This window comes from Petaurus breviceps, unplaced genomic scaffold (assembly GCF_028583685.1).
Source record: "Petaurus breviceps papuanus isolate PSGF00001 unplaced genomic scaffold, PetGlider_PUasm1.0 90994, whole genome shotgun sequence".
In the NCBI taxonomy this organism is placed as follows: Eukaryota; Metazoa; Chordata; class Mammalia; order Diprotodontia; family Petauridae; genus Petaurus; species Petaurus breviceps.
Genome location: NW_027187393.1, coordinates 8,061,324 through 8,080,294, shown reverse-complemented (window position 1 = coordinate 8,080,294; position 18,971 = coordinate 8,061,324). Strand labels below are relative to the sequence as shown.

Genomic DNA, 18,971 nt, shown 5'->3' with positions numbered 1-18,971 from the left:
CCACCCCTGTGCTTCTAAGGCTAGGGACTGTCTCACTTTTGTCTTCATACCCCGGGAATTTAGCATAGGGTGGGGCAGATAGGCCTTTAATAAATGCTTGTTGATTGATTGACCTGACTTCCAAGCTCTACTTCTGACTTGCTGTGTGACTGTAGGCAAATCTCTTCTTCTCTGGGCCTCAGTTTTCCTACTCTGAGAAATTCTAGACTTGCCTGCTTCCATGATCTAGAGGATATGAGACATTTGCTGAGTATAATAGCTTAGGCTTAAGTGGAATTTGGTTGTTTCCTGCTTTCTTGGCAAGTACAGGTGCTAGTGGTGGACTTGAGAATGGCTACCTCTCTGCCTTCAGAGATCAGCTTTTCTAGGCCTTACTGTTTTATAGTGAGGCCCATAGAGGGGGAGGTCCCAAAGAAAGTAATTCTAGTACTTGAATTCAGGTCCTGATTTCCAGCTCAGGATTCTTTCCAAGCAGAAAAATTAGAGGAGGATCACTGGGGAGATAGAGACACACAGATGAGGAAGTTAGGACCCTCACCTGTTTCCCAGGGCCAATCATTATCCCCTTGAGATGTCGGGGAAGAAAAAAGGCCATGTGCAGGCGTTGTGGAGTTACTTGGAAAAGGTTCAAGCAAATTGGGGTTCCCTTCTTAAAGGCTTACAGTCATAGAATCCATGCTGTGGTTGTCAGAAGGACTTTTCCCTCATTGTAAAGGGTCAGGAGAGAGATCAGAGGATGTCGCTGGGCTTGGAAGAGCCCCTCATAGAGTGGTTTTCAAACTTTTTGGTCTAAGGATCTCTTTACACTCTTAAAAATTATCGAGGACCTCAAAGAGCTTTTGTTTATGTGTTATGTCTCTTGCTATTTACTGTACTACAGTAAAATGTCAGTATTATTAAGAAAATAGTTTTGACTATGGGGAGAAGGGGGAAGGAGGAAGGGGCAAAGGGGGAAAGGTGGGTGCTCAGACCACAATTTGAGATTGCTGTCTTAGTACAACACCTTTTCTAGATGAGAAAACAGAAGAGAGAAATGAGACTTGTCTAAAAAGTCCCAGATAGCAAATACTAAAACAGACTTGAACCCAAGGTCTGGCTCCTTTTTTTTTCTTCTGGAGTGGGGAGGTAGAGACAAAAGAAACAGGATTTTCAGAGGGTGGAGAAGAAAGGGAAGGAGGGTCTGGAGTAATGGGGACTATAGCTCAGGGGGAAAACAGGTCTTTGGGAAGGGGATCCAGAAGACTGCCAGAATAGGGGAGTGGGATAGGATGGGGCAGGGCTACAGCAGTCCCATCCCCATTCCCCAAGCACCTGACCTTGAAATCCCAGATGAACGACCCTCCCCATTCCTTACCCTCTCCACTGCACAGAGAAGAACTGAGTCAACTTAGGCTAGTGTCTTCTATTTTGGGTGGTCTTTCTTTCTCTTTCTTCCCAAAATCTAATGTCAGTGTTAAGCCTTAGAAAAACATACACCTGAACACATTACATTATATGTACATAAACATGTAATCACACATACACATGGATTCACACAAGCCACACACTTGCTTTAACATGCATGGGTGCACATCCACTCAAGTACACCTCCTTGGACACCCACTCAAACCCCTGTCTGGAAGCTGAACAGGGTGTTTGTGCCATGCTCCTCTCCTTTGTGTACCTTTGGTGAGGCAAGTGAATGATGTGCAGGGGACACGAAAGAGGAGGAATGTTTTAGGGTCCCCTGTAAGAACAAGGAATGTGTCACCATGAAAGAGGCCACAGTAACCAGATGAGGCCGTGGCAAAGGGACTGGGGCTGAGGGAAATTTGGTCCCTGCAGGCATGTGGGAAAGGGGGCAGGTGGTCAACTTGGGCCGGTCCCTCCCTTGTCTGGGGCCTTAGACTGCAGTGTGTGGCAGATAAGCTGTGAAGCAAGTGTCTCCTGGAGCCCAGGGTTGGTACTTGCCAAGGAGGAGACCCACCTTCCCCTGAATATCCCTTCAGGCAAGCTAGAGGCCTGAGGCCCCGTTCCCTTTGACAAGAGCCAGGGGCACCCATCCCCAAAGCTCTTCAGATGTGTCAGATCTAGGGTCAGGCAAGAGCTCGTCCACCTTCCTGGTACATGGCAGCTGTGTGGAACGCAAGGTGCGTGAGGAGCACGGAAGGTGGGAGTGGGGTGGGCACAGGGACTGGGAGGGTGTGGCCCTTAGTCATCCTTGTCCTTGGCCCCATGCTTCAAGATCCGGGTGAACTCCACGTAGTTGAAGTTGCCCTTCTTGTCGATGGGGGCCTCTCGGTACATCTCATCTACCTCCTCATCTGTGAATCGGTCACCCATGGTGGTGAGCAGCTCCCGAAGGTGGTCCTCGTGTATGACTCCTGGGGATGGGCACCAGAGAAAGGAAGAAGCAGAGAGGCCTGTGAGTCCTCTCTATGGGAGAAAGCAGGCAGTGGGATAGCCTGTGTGCTTCTTACCTAGGAATACAGGGACGGGAATTGCCCTAGACAACTCTCTTAAGACTAAGTTACAGACAAGTTTACCTTCTCTATTGGTGCCAGGAGTTTGTTCCACAGACCAGTGAAATCACAGATCCAGGATTCCTGGCCCCCACGCCTCCCCCCCCCCAAAAAAAAAGGCAAAAGGAGAATTTATTCCTAGGTTTAGGGCTTTGAGTTAGGTATAATGGGATCCTTGGGCAGTGGATCGAGCTAGGTACTTCAGATGAGCCCTTAGCCCATTCAGCTCCTTGAGGGTCAGATTTCAAGGTGGGTTTAAGATTGGCCCACTTCTGAAGAGCTGAGAACTGGAAGACCGGAAATGTCCAAGTCCCCTGCCAAATTCTAAGTTCCCATAGGGTTTGCTAGGACTTTAGGCAAGGGTGGGGTCCTCCCTTGGGTCCCCAAGATACTGCAGTCTAGCTGACCTGAGGCCTCCTCATCAAAGCAGGCGAAGGCATTTCGAATAACATCCTCTGGGTCTGTCCCATTCAGCTTCTCTCCAAACATGGTCAGGAACATGGTAAAATTGATAGGCCCAGGGGCCTCACTCATCATCCCTTCCAGGTATTCATCTGTGGGGTTTTTCCCTGTATGGGATACATATATATGGTACTTACAGTGAGCCAGATACCCCAGATACCCCGAAGCCTTCTGACTCCTGTCTCCATCTTACTAGGGACACCCCCAGTCCCTAGCCCCCTGACTCTTTCCATCCCTGTCTTTGTCCACTATCCCCTTCCTTTAGCCAGAGTTCCTCAGACACTTATTCTGGAAGTCCTAGACACCTTTAACCACTACCTATGTCTTAAGGCAGTGGGACAGTATAAAAAGAACAATAGATTTAGAAACAGGGGACCCCAGTTCAGGTCTTAGTTCTGCTGTTTCCCACTGGTGGGACCTTAGGCAAGACTCTTAACCCCTCCAGGTCTTAGTTCCTTTACCTAAAATTAAAAAAAAAAAGGGGTGCAGATGATTTCTTAGGTTCCTCTCAATGGTCTCCTGGGCCAAGTTTCCCAAATCTCCTGGGCTGGGATCTCTTGACTCTTGCTCTTATCTCCACTTCTCCAGATCTGGGCTGCAACCCCAGGACTCTGAGGTTCCCAGGCTTTTGCTGAGAGCTGGGCCATGGACTAGGATACAAGATTCCCAGCTCCTGTTCTCCAATCTCAGGTTTCTAGCTGTGAACTTCTTTGTATCTTCATAGTGTGGCAGAAAAGGGTCATACAATTTATAAATTTAGAGCTGGAAGAGACCTTAGGGGTCACCAGGTTCAAGTCCCTTATTTAACAGATGAAGAAACTGAGGCCAAGACAGGGGAAAGGACTTGCCTACAGTCATGCTATGAAGATGAGAACTTGTAGTAGAGTAGAAAGAGCACCAGATTTGGAGTCAAGAGATCCTGGGAGCCTGGGAGTTTCCTGCTAGCTCTTTGACAGAATCTCTGGGCATGCTGTGGCCCCAGCAGCTCTTACCCAGGGAGGCCAGCATGTCGTGCAGATCCTCCTTGTCGATGAATCCATCTCGATTCTGGTCAATCATGTTGAAGGCCTCCTTGAATTCCTGGATCTGAGACTGGTCAAACATAGCAAAAACATTGGACGTGGCCCTCTGGGGACGTTTCTTTGTGGTCTTTGCCTTGGCCCGTTTGCTCGACATCTTGGCTCCTTGGGAGGGGTGTGCCTGTGGAGGTAAGGGAAGAAGGAGGGGATGAGGACAGTCAGCATGCAAGGTCTACCACCTCCAGGTGGCCTTCCCTCAATCAGATGCCTCCAGCCTTGTCAGCTTACTCTGTGTGTATGTGTGGGGTGTATGTGTGTGTGTATTTGGGGGGGGGGAACGCCAGAGGGAGGAAATTCCCAGAAAGAAGGGGGAGGAAGCTCAACATAGGTGTGGGTCAGTCCTGGGAAGGAGTTTACCACTGATAATTGAGTGAGAAGAGGTCAGTTAAGTAAAACAAGTATTTTTTTTAATCAATACATTTTGTTTCTACATTACCTTAATTTCTGAATAGATCCTCCTTCCCACTCAGTTAACTGTCTCTTTTAACAAAACAAAACAAAATACAGGGGAAAAAAAAGCAACTTAGCAAAATTAAGTTACTCACCAGCCTATTCTGACAGTGTATGCAACATTCTGTTACCCATAGTCCCCCACCTCAGCAATGAAGGGACAGAGGTGCATGTTTACATCTCTTTTCTAGGGATAAGCTGCAAGCCTTTATTTATTTTTAATTTTTTTTTTTGCTTTTTGGAGGGGGGAAGGTAGGACAATTGGGGTTAAGTGACTTGCCCAAGGTCACACGGCTAGTTTTGTGTTAAGTGCCTGAGGTCACATTTAAACTCAGGTCCTCCTGACTCCAGGGCCCATCTAGCCACCCCCTTTATTTATTTTTAAAGTAACATTTTAGTGTTAGCTATTTTTACATTACCTAAATTCCCCCTATTCCCTCCTAGTTCCACAGTCATCCCACAGGACAAAGAATTTTTTAAAAGAAAAAAATCAGTAAAACTGATCAATACATAAAAAAAAAAGAAAAAAAATCTCTCACAAATGGCCCTCCCATCTTTGGAAAGGAGTTTGGAAGGAAGGGTGGTGTCTTTTTGTATCTTCTCTTTGGGGCCATTGTAATTCTTGGTAACTTTGTGACACTCATTTTATATTGTTTTGTGGTTATTCTTTCCAGGTACTTTACAAGAAACATTTATTGAGTGCCTATCCTCTCATGTTAACTTCTAGCTAACCCTTCCTCCTCCTGCTACAGGAAATTCTCGGAAGGAGTTAACCCTTTTAGCTCAGGAGCTCCTCAACCATAGATCCTCAATGTACTCCTCTGCCCCCATAGCCCTTCCAATTTCCAGTTCTGGAACCACAATCAAGTTAGTATTTCCATTGCTGATGGAAAGAGGATATCAGTCTACCAGTCTGCTCCCCTATAGCACCATCCTAGTAACTTTCCAATCCAAAATACTTCTCCCCAGACCAGGAGTAGGGAACCTGCATCCTGACCTTGAGTTGGGCCTTCTGACTGGCTGCCCACCCCTGCCCCAGGCCACCATTCCCCTATGTATGGTCTACCCTTATTAAAATGTAAGCTACTGGGGGCGGCTAGGTGGCACAGTGAATAGAGCACCGGCCCTGAAGTCAGGAGGACCTGAGTTCAAATGTGATCTCAGACACTTAACACAAAACTAGCCATGTGTCCTTGGGCAAGTCACTTAACCCCAATTGCCCTGCCTTCCCCCCCCTCCAAAAAGCAAAAATAAAAAAAGTAAGCTTCTGGAAGGCAGGGACCGTTTTCAGTTTTGTATTGGTATCCCCAGTGCTTGGGCTGTTAGTGAGTGTTTAATAAATGTTTTTAAAATTCACTGACTCATGTGCAATATGCTAGGCATTGGGGATGCAAAGACAAAAAACACTAGATGGTCTGTCTTCAAAGAGCTTCTGTTTTTGAGGAAGGGGAAGTAAGGTGTCTTAGTGGATGGGGGGCTAGACTTGGTCTCAGAAAGACCTGAGTTCAAGTTCCATCTCATCCACCAACTTAAGCTGTGAGACCCTGGGCAAGTAATTTAACTTCTCTCAGCCTCAGTTTCCTCATCTGTAAATTGGAGATAATAATGGCACCTATCTCCTAGGGTCATTGTTAAGATAAAATGAGATATTTGGAAAGTACTTTATAAACCTTAAAGCAGCACCTAAATCCTAGTCATTAGCAATTATTAAGGCCCTTCAGTACCAGGGGATGAAAAGCTAGCTTGATCTGAAAGGCCCTGCAGGGATGTTTGAATCCTCTGACTTTCTGTGCACCACAGCTCTGATCCTCCATGTGTGGCTTTCTCCAGCTCTGCCCTTTATGTCTTCAGGGCAGCAGAGAAAGTTTGTGATCCTGGATATCTCCTTTGGTACCCTCGAACTCAGCGTAAGTTCAAATCCCATCGCTAGTAAGACCTGTGCTGTATGACCCTGGGTAAGTCACTTAACCCTCTGGGCTTCACTTTCTACTTCTGTATGATCAGGGGACTGAACTAGATGCCCTCTGAGGTGGCTTCCAATTCTAGATCTATAATCCTAAGTCTAAAACTGAACTCATTTTCCTTCCCTAAACCTATCCTTCCCCCAACTTCTCCCTCTCCATTGGCATCACCCAAGCTTGTGACCTCTCAGTTACCTTTGATCCTTCCCTTGATGATTGACCTCCCCTCTACAATCCACTTAGTTGCCAAACCCTGTTGTTTCCACATCCTCAATATAACCAGTGGATGCCCTCCTCCGTTCCCATAGTGCCTACCATCTTTTCTTCCTGACTAGTCTCTATGTAGCCAGTTCATCTTTCACATGGAAAGAAACCTTCTTAAGGCACCACTGGGATCATCATGAGCCAGAAGACACCCCAAAGGGCATGGAAACTTCCTGGAGGCAATATCTACTAAATGAACTATAAGCAAATCCCTTAGTCTGATATTCAGGGTCTTGCCTGGATCTGGGGCACCTGTCTGTATCTGCATGCCTGATCTGCTTTTTAGGCCAATGGACTGCTCTCTCATCCTTCATTCTTAGTCTGCCATCATGCGTCTCTGTGCCCCCCCCCCCCAATATTCTGACCTGGCCCCCTAGTTAATAATAATACCTATATTATATAGCTACATTAAATAGCTATTCATATAGCACTTTAGGCAGCTATGTGGCCAGCCTGAAGTCAGGAAGACCTGAATTTAAATCTGGCCTCAGACACTTACTAGCTGTGTGACCCAAGTCACTTAACCCTGCTTGCCTCCGTTCCTCATCTGTAGAATGAGCTGGACAGGCAAATGGCAAACCACTCTAGTATCTCTGCCAAGAAAACCCCAAATGGGGTCACGAGGAGGACATAATGGAAACTGACTCAACAACAATGATGAACACTTTGTTTACAAAGCCCTTTGTAAAAATTATCTCATTTGATCCTCACAACAACCCTGGGAAGTAGATGCTATTATTACATCACTTTACAGATGAGGAAACCGAGGCACAGAGTGAACTGACTTGTCCAGGGCGATACAACTAGTAAGTATCTGAGGCTGGATTTGAACTCAGGACTCCCAAGTCTAACACTCTAACTAATGGGCCACCTCCCTGTTGTTAAAACCCTTCCTTTCCTTCCAGGCCCAGCTCAGGTGCCACTTCTCTCATGAAGACTGTACTGAAGTCCAGCTAGTCCTCTCCCCATCTTCTTCCCTTCACACATAGGTGAAAAAAATATTTGAAAAGAATAAAATTTCTCAGAATTTGCCTGGACTTTTTCTTTGGACTTACCTCATTTCCCTCCCTATAAGAGCTATTTGTAGTCTTGTATTCTGTGCCTCTCCCTCCCCAATTACTAGAAAGGGAAGTTTCTGGAGAGTTGGATCTCCTGTCTCATAGCCTTTCTGTTTTTATGTCTGTCATTGGTATGTAGTGGGGCCAGGAACACATTAGGTATACAATATATACTGGCTGACAGAATGGGTATTGAGAGGGCTCAAGAGTGTGTGTGTGTGTGTGTGTGTGTGTGTCCCTCTAGACATAGGAGGGTGCAGCCAGGCTGAACCAGGGAGATGGAAAGGCTCCATATCCTCCCTCCCTATGGTATGCAGGCTACTATCTCCTCTCCTCTCTCCTCCACTCCAGTTCTTTCCTTTCCTCTCTTTCCCCTCCCCTCCTCCTTCATTCCCCTTCTCTATTCTCCTCTGCATTCTTGACATTCCTGCCCTTTTGAGCAACTCTCTTCTTCCTCTTCCACCCACAGCCTGGGTTACCCTGCTTTTTCTAGGGGCCCAGGAGCCAGGAGGAGGGGGAGGCAGAGCACTGTAGCCTGGGACCCTGGAGGGCCCTCTCCTATGACACTCCAGCCTAAAGTCCTTCCCTGAGGGCCTGAGCCACTTATGGCTCCTGAGTACCACATCAGAAATTGTCCAAGGTGAGCCTTTACTGAGACAGCATCAAGTCTGAATTCCTAGGAAGACAGAACCCAGCCCTGGGTGTCATCAGCTCTGTGATCTCTGGCAAAATTGCTTCCTCTCTTTGGACCTCATTTCCACTGTAAAATAGGGTTAATAATCTTGACGTTAGCTACCATTGGTTCAAGAACAGCCTGCACTCTTGTCTTATAGAGAAGAATGTTATTATTATCCCCAGTGTTTCCTCATCCTCATCCTAGCCCAGGGTTTCTGCCTCCACAGTCCCTGCTTGGGCAGAGAGAATTCCTTTAAGAATTTAGCACTAAGTGTCATTGTAACAAACAAGCTTGGCCCTCAGAAGAGAGAAGAAAAAATACTTTTTTCCTGCTTTGCAGAGGTGGTAGACCATGGATGTGGAACATTGTATATATTCAGACTGGGTTAAAGCTCTTGGTTAGTTTGGCTGAAGTGTTTTTCCACCCTCACCTCCTTTTTTATTTCTATTTTATTTTTTGTTGGGATTATTTGGAAATGAAGACGATATACAAATAAAAGATATCAGTAAGATTTTAAGAATGTGTCTAGGATCTATAAACAGTAAAAACAATCAATCAATAAGCATTTATTGAGTACCTACGATGTGCCAAGTTCTGGTGGATAGAAATATAAAGAACCGAGTAATCCCTACTCACAATGAACTTCCATTCTATAGAGAAAGACAGCACATACATGCACAAACATGACACAAGGGAGTGAGGGAATTAGCAGGTAGAAGAGGAGGAATTTGTTGGGTCTTGAAAGAAGAGGTTTTCCCGAGAAAGACTTATATGAACTGATGCTGAGTGAAGTGAGCAGAACCAGGAGAACTTTGTACACAGTAATAGCCACAGCGCATGATGACTGACTTTGATAGACTCAGCTCTCCTCAGCAATGCAATGATCTAAGACAATTCCAAAAGACTCATGATGGAAAATGCCATCCACATCCAGAGAAAGAACTATGGAGTCTGAATGCAGATCTAAGCAGACTATTTGCTCTCTCTTTTTGGTTTCTTCTTTCCAGTGGTTTCTCCCATTAGTTCTACTTCTTCTTTATAACCCAATGTGAAAACAGGTTCAATATAATGTATATGTAGAGCCTATGCCAGATTGCACGCCATCTTGGGGAGGGAGCAGAAATTTAGAACTCAAAATCTCATGGAAGTGAATGTTGAACACTAAAATTTAATTAATTAAAAAAAAGAAAGAAAGGAAGAAGAGATTTTCCATGAAGGAGGGTATGCAATCCAGGTATGGAGGCCTGAGCATAGCCACAAAGATGAGAAATGAAATGGAATAGGCCTACTGTGCCTACATACATATATACATACATACATACATACATATATACATATACACATCTCTCTCTTGTTTTCTCTCTCTAGATATGTATATATCTAGATGTGTGTGTGTGTGTGTGTGTGTGTGTGTGTGTGTGTGTATGCTAGAAAAATAGGTTGGGGTCTGATTGTGAAGGATTATTTTTTGCCTTTTTTTTTTTTTTGGAGGGCAGCTGGGGTTAAGTGACTTGCCCAAGGTCACACAGCTAGTTCTGTGTTAAGTGTCTGAGGCTGGATTTGAACTCAGGTCCTCCTGACTCCAGGGCTGGTGCTCTATTCACTGCACCACCTAGCCACCCTGTGAAGGATTTTTAAAAGACAAACCAAAGAGTTTTATCTTAGAGTCCATAGGGAGCCATTAGGAGTTAATTTAGTAGGGGAGTGATATCTAAGGAAAATTTTGCTAGATAATGCCTTTCTGGCTAATACAAATTGGAAAAAAGAAAGATGAGAAGATAATTTTGTATTAAAGCTGGTAATAGGTGGAAATAATCAATGAGGAAAGAACTAAAGTAAAAAAAAAGGCACACTAATACTGTTGTGTTACTGCTTGAATTAGTTCAATGATTCTGGCAAATAATTTGAGAATTATGTAAGAAAAGTGATGCAGCTGTTTATATTCTTTGACAGATCCCAAATCTCTGTAAGTACCCCATGGAGGTTAAAGATCAAAAGGTTCCATATATGCCAAAATATTCATCAAAGCACTTTTTTTGTGAGGGGAAATAAACAGAAATAAAATGCGCATGGATTGGAGAATGGATGAACAGACTGATATATGAATGTAACAGGATATATGAGTGCTAGAAGAAATTAGGATTTTGAGGAATTCAGAGAAACAAGGAGAGACTTGTATGGATTGGTGTTGGGCAAAGTAAACAGAATCTGTAGAACAATGTACTCAGTGACTATAACAATGCAAATGAAAACTACATGAAAAGGCCATTGGCCTCAGATTAATTGAGCCCCAGAAAGCAGATAAGGAGATACCTTTCTCTCTTCTCACTTGAGTAGTGGAGGGCATGGTGCAGTGAATATAGCACCAGCCCTGGAGTCAGGAGGACCTGAGTTCAAATCCGGCCTCAGACACTTGACACACTTAACTAGCCATGTGACTTTGGCCAAGTCTCTTAACCCCAATTGCCCTCCAAAAAGCAAAAAAAAAGAGAGAGAAGTGGAGGGCTATGGCTATGGAATGATAAGTACACATTGCCCTGGACAGTCATACTTAAATGTTTTGTTAACAGGGGAAGATTTAATGGTAAGGGTCTGGGGGGGCCGGGGCACCCCCCCACAATGAGGTAGAGGCTATACTAGAAAATGATTAATGTATAAATAACAAAAAGTATCATTAATAATTTTTTTTTACAAATTAGGGCAGTTCTCTCCTGGGACTTCTAATGCACTGTGTGCCTTTTGGCAAATCCCTTCACTAAGTTTCAAGTGTCCTCCTCTAAATGAGGTGTCCTCTAAATTCTCTTTAGCTTGGGCAGGGGTGGGGAACCTGTGGCCTTGAGGCTATATGTGTCCTTATAGATCCTTAAGTGCAGCCTTTTAATTAAACCCAGATTTTACAGAGCATTGTCAGATTTTCCATTTTTGGGGCCATTCCCCTTACTCCTTCCTCCCCACCCTCAGTCTACCATAGGGCCTAGAACCCAACTAGTGTTCATTTCCAAGGATTGCTGCTTTGAGGCCTTCCTTGCCCTCTCCCATGACCTTTTCTGCCCCATGGGTCTTTCCCTTTCCACCTCTTTTCACCCCCTAAGTAAGCAAGAATTTTTTGGCCCTTCTCAGGTTCCCCAGGGGGTCAGAGATGCTTGAAGCCCTGCCTATTTAAGAATTCCATCCCCAGGCTTTATGTGACTTTAGCCTCTTCCTCAGAGAATTCAGAACCCAAACCACACATTGGTTCTGACTACCACCCTCTTCAGACCTTGTACCTTGTAACTTTGGTCACTGACCAATTAAATTCTATTTAATTTGATTAAATTTAATGCACATTTATTAAGAATCTACTGTGTGGGTGGCTAGGTGGTGCAGTGAATAGAACACCAGCCCTGGAGTCAGGAGGACCTGAGTTCAAATCTGGCCTCAGACACTTAACACAAAAACTAGCCGTGTGACCTTGGGCAAGTCACTTAACCCCAGTTGCCCTGCAAAAAAAAAAAAAAAAAGAATAAGAATCTACTGTGTTAGGGGTGGCCAGGTGGTGCAGAGAGTAAGAGTGCCAGCCCCAGCGTCAGGAGACCTGGGATTGGTTCCGCCCTCAGATACTCGGCACCCACACAAAAATAACTGGCCATGTAACCTTGAACAAGTTACTTAAACCCCGATTGCTTTAAAAAAAAAATCTACTGTGTTTATGGCATTGTACAAAGACAAATAGAACACTCTCCATTCTTAAGGCTTAGACTCTACAGACCCCAAACTCCCTCTCCTCCCAAGTTTCTAAAAGAAAGGCATAGCAGGGGCCATGAGCCTATTTTAATAAGTATTTTTTTTTTGGAGGGGGGAAGTCAGGGTAATTTGGGTTAAGTGACTTGCCCAAGGTCACATGGCTAGTTTTTGTGTTAAGTGTCTGAGGCCGGATTTGAACTCAGGTCCTCCTGACTCCAGGGCTGGTGCTCTCTTCACTGCACCACCTAGCCACCCCTGTGAGCCTATTTTATAAATAAGGAAACTGAGAACTCAAGAAGGAGGAGGTTGTCTTGTGACAGATTTGAGTCCAAGTTTCCTGACTCTAACTCCAATAATTTTTCCTCTGATACTATGCAGTGCTTTCGTCCCCTCTCTAGCCAAGTTAAATCTGCTTCTTTCAGGCCCTGCTCCCACCTGTGAGTCTCTGCTTCATAGCTGGATGGCTTCCTTAGGCTTTCTCTCTCCCAGAAAGTCTGGCTGAAATCAGTGCTGCCTGCAACAGGAAGTCCCAGGTCCTCTTGTTGAGTTTGAAGTACTAGGGTGTTATCCAGGACAGCTAGTTTCCCCTTCTTTGATGGGGGCACAAACCCTCCTTACCATCTAGCCACAGAAAGTGAATCTGTTCCTGCTTCCCCATCCTATGGAGAAAAGGGCCTGGTCCTGTGCTTCCATTGGCATCGGGAGCTCCTAGTTGAAACACTTCCTACTAGTGCAGGTCAGCCACTGGCTCTGCTACTTAGAGTCTTAGAGAGGACACTGAAAGGCCAAGGGTCAGGGTCACCCACCTACTGTGTGTCAGCTCTTCCTGGCTGTGGCATGCACAGCCTTTCTAGCTCCGTCCTGTAGCTTTGCTCACAGGTTGTTAATACTACAATTCTTCTGAGATCCTGCTCAGATTGGAAATCCCTTTAGGACAGGGGTTGAGTCAAATCTTTTCTCCCCAAAGGCCTAGTGTCCAGAGCCAGAGAGTGGTAGCTATATGATCACGGAACTAGAAGCGTCCTTAGCAATCATTGATTCAGACTCCCTTTTATGAATGTGGAAACTGAGGGACAGAGGAAGGGACTTGAGTCAAAAAGGGAGTTAGTATAAGGGGAAGTAGTCAGCCCCGCAATCCAGTGCATTAACCAGTGTCTGCAGCCAGGGGCGGGGGCAGAAGCCTGGACCTGAGAGCCAAGATATCTGACTTCTTCTCTTGCCACTAACCCAACTTTCTCTGGATTTGACACTGGATAAGTCACTTCCCTGCTGCTTCATCTGCTAAACGGGAATATTAATATCAATAACATAATTAATAACAGTAATCCTTAAAGCAATAATGTTATTTAACAATTAATAAATATAATTAATAATGATATATGAATCCCTAGCCTTCCTCCTTCCCAGGGCTGTTATGAAAGAGAGGATGGATGGAGAAATTTTATAGTAAAGAATTATAGACATGGAAGAGATAATTGTAGTGACTGAGACTCTGAGGATTATAAAATTTAAAACTGGAAAGGACCTTAAAGACCATCTAGCCCAAACCCATCATTTCTACAGGATGAAACTAAGGTCCAGTGAAAGTAAATGACTTGTCCAAGGTCATAAAGAAATAAGTAGCAAAGTCTAGATTAGAACCCAGGTGTGCTGACTCCCAAACAGAGTTTTTCCCCATTATGATATCTATTACTGACTTGCTTTGTGATCTGAAGTAAGTCTCTTCCCCTCTTTGGACCTCAGTTTCCTCCTTTGTGATGTTGTCCTCCAGGTGCCTTCCAGCTGTAAATGGAAAAGAAAAGAAAAATCTATAATCCAAAGTTATTTGAATCTCCATGGCTTTGTTTGTTTATCCACAAAAAAAGGGTCAGTGTGTTCCTACCTGGATGGTTTGAAGACTGTAAAAATGGAAAGTCTGGAAGTGTTTAGTGAGAGTAAGCACATTATCATTGTCATCACCTTCATCCTTACATGCTGTAGCTTTCCCTAAAGTCCTCTTCTACTGCCTCACTGCGGGGTGGAAGAGCCTGGGTTCACAGTGGCTGGGCCAGCGGAGCGTGGGCTAGGATGGCCCTTACCAAGAGGGCTTTAGGTAGCAGTTGAGGAATGTGTGTGTGTGTGTGTGTGTGTGTGAATGTCTGTCTGTCTGTGCACGCGCACACCTGTATGCATACATACGACATTGTAGGTATGTATCTGCTGTGTATTCAGTGGTCCACCAGAAGTCTTTTTTTCTTTTTAAATGTAGAAACCACCTACTAAGACACACAGTACAAGTTAGTGAAGGGAACACCCATGCTCATGAAATCATGGATCCTTGAAGTATTAGAGAAAAAAGTAGATACTATATGCTATTGCCTGAACTAGGAAAGAAGAATGGGATTGACCAGGGGCAAAGGAGAAAGTAAAAGGGGGAACTAGTTAACAAAAAGGGTCAATGGGGTAGTACAGTGAAGGAGCTTGGCCCCAGAGAAGAGAGGAGATAATGCATCTTTCTCCATTCTGTGCAGAGGTAGGGGCCTGAATAAGCACAGGCTCAGTGGACCTGTTGGTTAGTTTTACTGAAGTCCTGCTTTTTTGCTTCCCCCCCCCCCCTGAATTCTTTATTAGGGTTGGCTTGCTGGGTAGGGAGGGAGAAGGATATAATTGGAAATTAATAAAATTTAAAAAACAGACTGTTTGAGAATGGGGGAGGGGGGCATGACTGGGACAGAAAGAACAAGAGAATGAGTTATCTAGAGAAAGAATAGAGTTAATGGGAGAGCAAAGAGGGACTGTGTGAAAGATTAAAAGAACACAAGAGATGACTGGGAGTGATAGAGGAGAAAGAATGGATCAGAAAAAGCAGGCAACAGTGAGGCCAGAAGAGAAAGAGAAGCAAGAGAATGTGGACTTAAGAGAATGAGGAAGGTAAAGACTGAGGAAGAAAAAGAAGTAAAAGAAGAGTAACAAAGGAGTAAGAGAAAGAGGGGGGAGAAGGAGAGAGAGAAGAGGGGGAGAAGAGAGGAGGGAGATCGGGAGAGGAGGGAGAGTGAGAGAGACAGAGAGAGAAGGGGGGGAGAGGAAAGGGAGGGGGGAGGAAGGAACAGAAAGAGGAAGAAAAATTCAGACAAAATGCAAGCCACAGAGAAGAGGGAATGAAAAAAGGAACAAGTTAGAGAAATCAAGAGGGGAAGAAACATGAGAGAAGGAATGAAAGCAAAAATGAGACAGACTCATTGAAAAAAAAAATTGTGTGACAGAAAGGAAATGGTAGAAGATTGATGAGGAGACCCCTAGTCAATCCCCTTTTGATGAAATTCCAAAAGGACTTAAGTGGCTTACACTTTATTAACCCTTTCTAAGGTATGAAATTTTTCAACCAATGATAGAATTAGAGGGCTAGACTCAATTTTTTTTAAAAAGCAATTGGGGTTACGTAACTTGCTCAAGGTTACACAGCCAGTTATTTTGTGTGGGTGCCAAGTATCTGAGGCTGTAACCGATCCCAGGTCTCCCAAGGCTGGGGCTGGTGCTCTTACTCGATGCACCACCTGGCCGCCCCTAGACTCAATCTTTAAGGAACAGGCTGAGTCAGGAGATAGTTCTGAAAATTGTGAGCTGTGTGATTTAGGAGCTGAGCTTCAGAGAGGAACATCCCAGGGTGCCTAGCTGAGTGACCTACCAAATTCAGCACAGCTGACCCCAGGGAGGGCAACATGAGGACACAATGAGAAGAGAGAAAAGCTGTCCAGGGCTTGCAATGTTCATGTATAAGCTGCCTGAATAGTGACCCTGGGTACCTTTCTGCTACTGTCACTACTACTAGCTAGCTAACATTTATATCGCACTTTTAGGCTTTCAAAGCAATTTACAACTATCTCATTTTATCCTCACAACAACCTTAGGTCAGTGCTAATATCACCCCCATTTTACAAATGAGGAAACTGACAAACTGATCAAGGCAGAGGATTAAGTGACTTGTCCCGGTTCACAGCTAGTGTCTGAGACTAGATTTGAACTCAGGTCTTCCTTTTTTTTTTCTTTTTGGAGGGGGGAAGGCAGGGTAATTGGGGTTGAGTGACTTGCCCAAGGTCACATGGCTAGTAAGAATTAAGTGTCTGAGGCCACATTTGAACTCAGGTCCTCCTGACTCCAGGGCTGGTGCTCTATTCACTGGGCCACCTTGCAGCCCCTGAATTCAGGTCTTCCTGACCAGGTCCAGTGCTTGATCCCCTGTGCTCCTTAGCTTCCAGACACCATACATATAGTATTGGTGTACTCTATGTGTGTGCTCACTCTTTCCACTGATACTATATGTAGTTGTGAGAGAGTGTACCCCAGATTTATAGGAATAATGTTTTGTAGCTACTGTTCTTCTGATACCTTTTCAGTAAATACCTTTGCTTTGAGCCACTTGTGTCAACAGACTGTTAAAGGTAAACATACTCATGGGGCTTTTAAGCTATAGTTTTAGGAGTTCAAATCCAGCCTTGAACCTATGAGTTCAAGTTGAGTAATCCAGTCTGAACTAAAGGAGCAAGTGAAAGCAAAAGTAAGAAAGAGAATGATGGAGGGGAGGGTGAAAGTGTATGTGAGGAAATGAAAGAACTAGTTAACAGAAGAAGCAGAGAGTGTGTTAATGCCTAACTGAGAAAGGACAAGCTAGAGAAAACCCAAAAGAAAGCAAAGAAAAAGAAGCAGAAGGAAAGAGGCACAGGAGGGGAGAAAGAAAGGGAATTGAGAAGTTGGATTAGTTTTTGGGGTCCTTCCCTTCCAGCTGAGACTCTGTGCTTGTCATTAAGGGAACTCCTCTATGGGGCCCAAAGAAGTGACCTCTGAAGGGAAGAGGGGGGCTGGAAGCTGTGAACTACTGGTCCTTTAGGCAGGCCAGGAGACAGGATCTGGATCCAGTTAATAAATGTTTTCTGAGCTGAGTAGCTGGAAGAGACAAACTGTCAAAGGTTAGAAAAGAGAGTGAGATCTGGTGCTTGGTATGGAAAAGGGAAAACTCACTGGAGAGGGTTATCAGTCCTGGTACAAAGAAGATGGGAATGGGAACTGGACTGGTGAGCTCTCTGGTCAAGAAACTCCTCCCAATGCAGCTTGGCACTTTGTGGTTGCAATTTAGAGTCGTCCAAAGCATTGAAAGGTTAAGCAACTTGTCCAGGGTCACACTCTCATGAGCAGAGCTTGAACGTGATCTGCCCCACTCCAGAAAGTCTCTTATCACACACAAGGTGGTCAATAAATGTTCTGCTGAATTAAATTGGGATGTGAGGTCACAAGCTATGAAAAAGCAATTAGACTCACACTGCCTAGCCCCAGAAGACAGAACCAGGAGCAATAATAAGTGAGATTTGTAAGGAGTTGGATTATATGAGTTGGAAGGAACTAATAGAGATCTCTAGATTTATGGATCTAAACTTTTATAGAGCTATCTATCTATCTATCTGGATTTAACCTTAGTCCCTTATCTATGCAGATATATACATTTAACCTTATATAGAGCTATATATAAACAATATATAGACAGCTCATAGATGAATTTAACCGTAGTTCCTTATCTATAGATATATAGATTTAACGAAATATGTGTATGCATAGATATATATCCATACATACACATATATAAACTTGAGTCCCTATTAATTGATAGATATATAGACATATGGATTTAAATGAATGTAGAGCTATATATAGATGATAGATATATAGATAGCTCATAGATGAATTTAACCTTAGTTTCTTATCTATAGATACACGGATTTAACATACTCTCTCTACACACACACACACACACCTTAGTCCCTTATCGATTGATATCTTACATCTATCTGAATTTGACCTTAGTCCCTTATCTATTTATATGTGTGTGTATATCTGTATATAAACAGATTTAGCCTCAGACCCTTCTTTAATTCTCCATATGGATATCTCTGTCTCTATAAGGAAGGATTGCCAGCCCTTAGAATTATCCCCAGCAACGCCCCTAGTGGAGGCTCTTCCCTTTCCTCAATTCTGCAGAGGTGATTCCTGCCCAAATATGCATTGGACTGTACGCCTTCTGAGTTCCCAGGCAGCTTTGAGATACACCAGCTGCCCCCCACTAACTACAGCCTTCCAACATGTACCCCTAGTCCTTCCAGTGCTCAAAGGAGGACACATCTCACCCATAAGGAGGGGGCCCATCTCTCCTCTAAGCTTCCCCATAGGGCTTGTGCCTGTATCTGGACTGTTTCTCTGTGCATGAGTCTCGGTCCCCTAATATGACAATAACCCCTTCACCCTTTAGGATTAGCTTAGGAGCTGGGTTGAATCTCAGTTTACCAGAGTGGAGAGAGCCCCAGACTGGGAGTCAGGAGACCTGATGCTAGACCTGAGCTTTCCATGAACTCATTGTATGAACTTTCCCTCAGTGGGTCTAAGTTTCCTTATCTGCCACTTAAGTGATATAACTCAAATGATCCCTAAGCACCTTCCCAGCTATGATGTTCTGTGAAGGCCTGGCCAGCATCAGATACTCCTAGATAGTCTTTTCCTCCAGACCCAGGACCATCTCATCCCCTCCTTTGGCTCCAAACAGGGGTCTGGTTAGTTCCTACCTGGGTTCCAGGGGTCCGGGTTGTGGTGGAGGAGGCAGCAGTTTTGGCAGAAGCAAGGAAGGAGTGAGTGCAGGACTCAGCCCCAGTCGAGCCCAGTAGCCCCAAGGCCCAGCCTTACCCCGCCCCTGTCAGGCCCTGGCCATACAAGGCAGAAGAATGTGTGAGAAAGGAAGGGGGGGAGAGATAGGCAGATGGGGGTGGGGTGGGGAAAGG

The 18,971-nt window shown here is 44.7% G+C and overlaps 1 protein-coding gene across 2 annotated transcripts; it reads right to left on the bottom strand.

Annotated features, from left to right (window-relative positions):
* Positions 1 to 1,490: 1,490 nt before the first annotated feature.
* Positions 1,491 to 18,912, bottom strand: MYL9 (myosin light chain 9). Of its 2 annotated transcripts, none has more exons than XM_069077759.1 (5): positions 18,759 to 18,912; positions 13,872 to 13,956; positions 3,956 to 4,163; positions 2,909 to 3,070; positions 1,491 to 2,363 (listed from the first exon to the last, which is right to left on the bottom strand). In XM_069077759.1, the coding sequence occupies exons 3-5, from the start codon at positions 4,137 to 4,139 to the stop codon at positions 2,191 to 2,193; spliced, it is 519 nt and encodes a 172-aa protein (XP_068933860.1). In that variant the 5' UTR covers positions 4,140 to 4,163; positions 13,872 to 13,956; positions 18,759 to 18,912; the 3' UTR covers positions 1,491 to 2,190. The 2 variants fall into 2 exon arrangements, with proteins under 2 accessions (XP_068933860.1, XP_068933861.1); XM_069077760.1 differs by having other exon boundaries at positions 13,876 to 13,956.
* Positions 18,913 to 18,971: the final 59 nt, after the last annotated feature.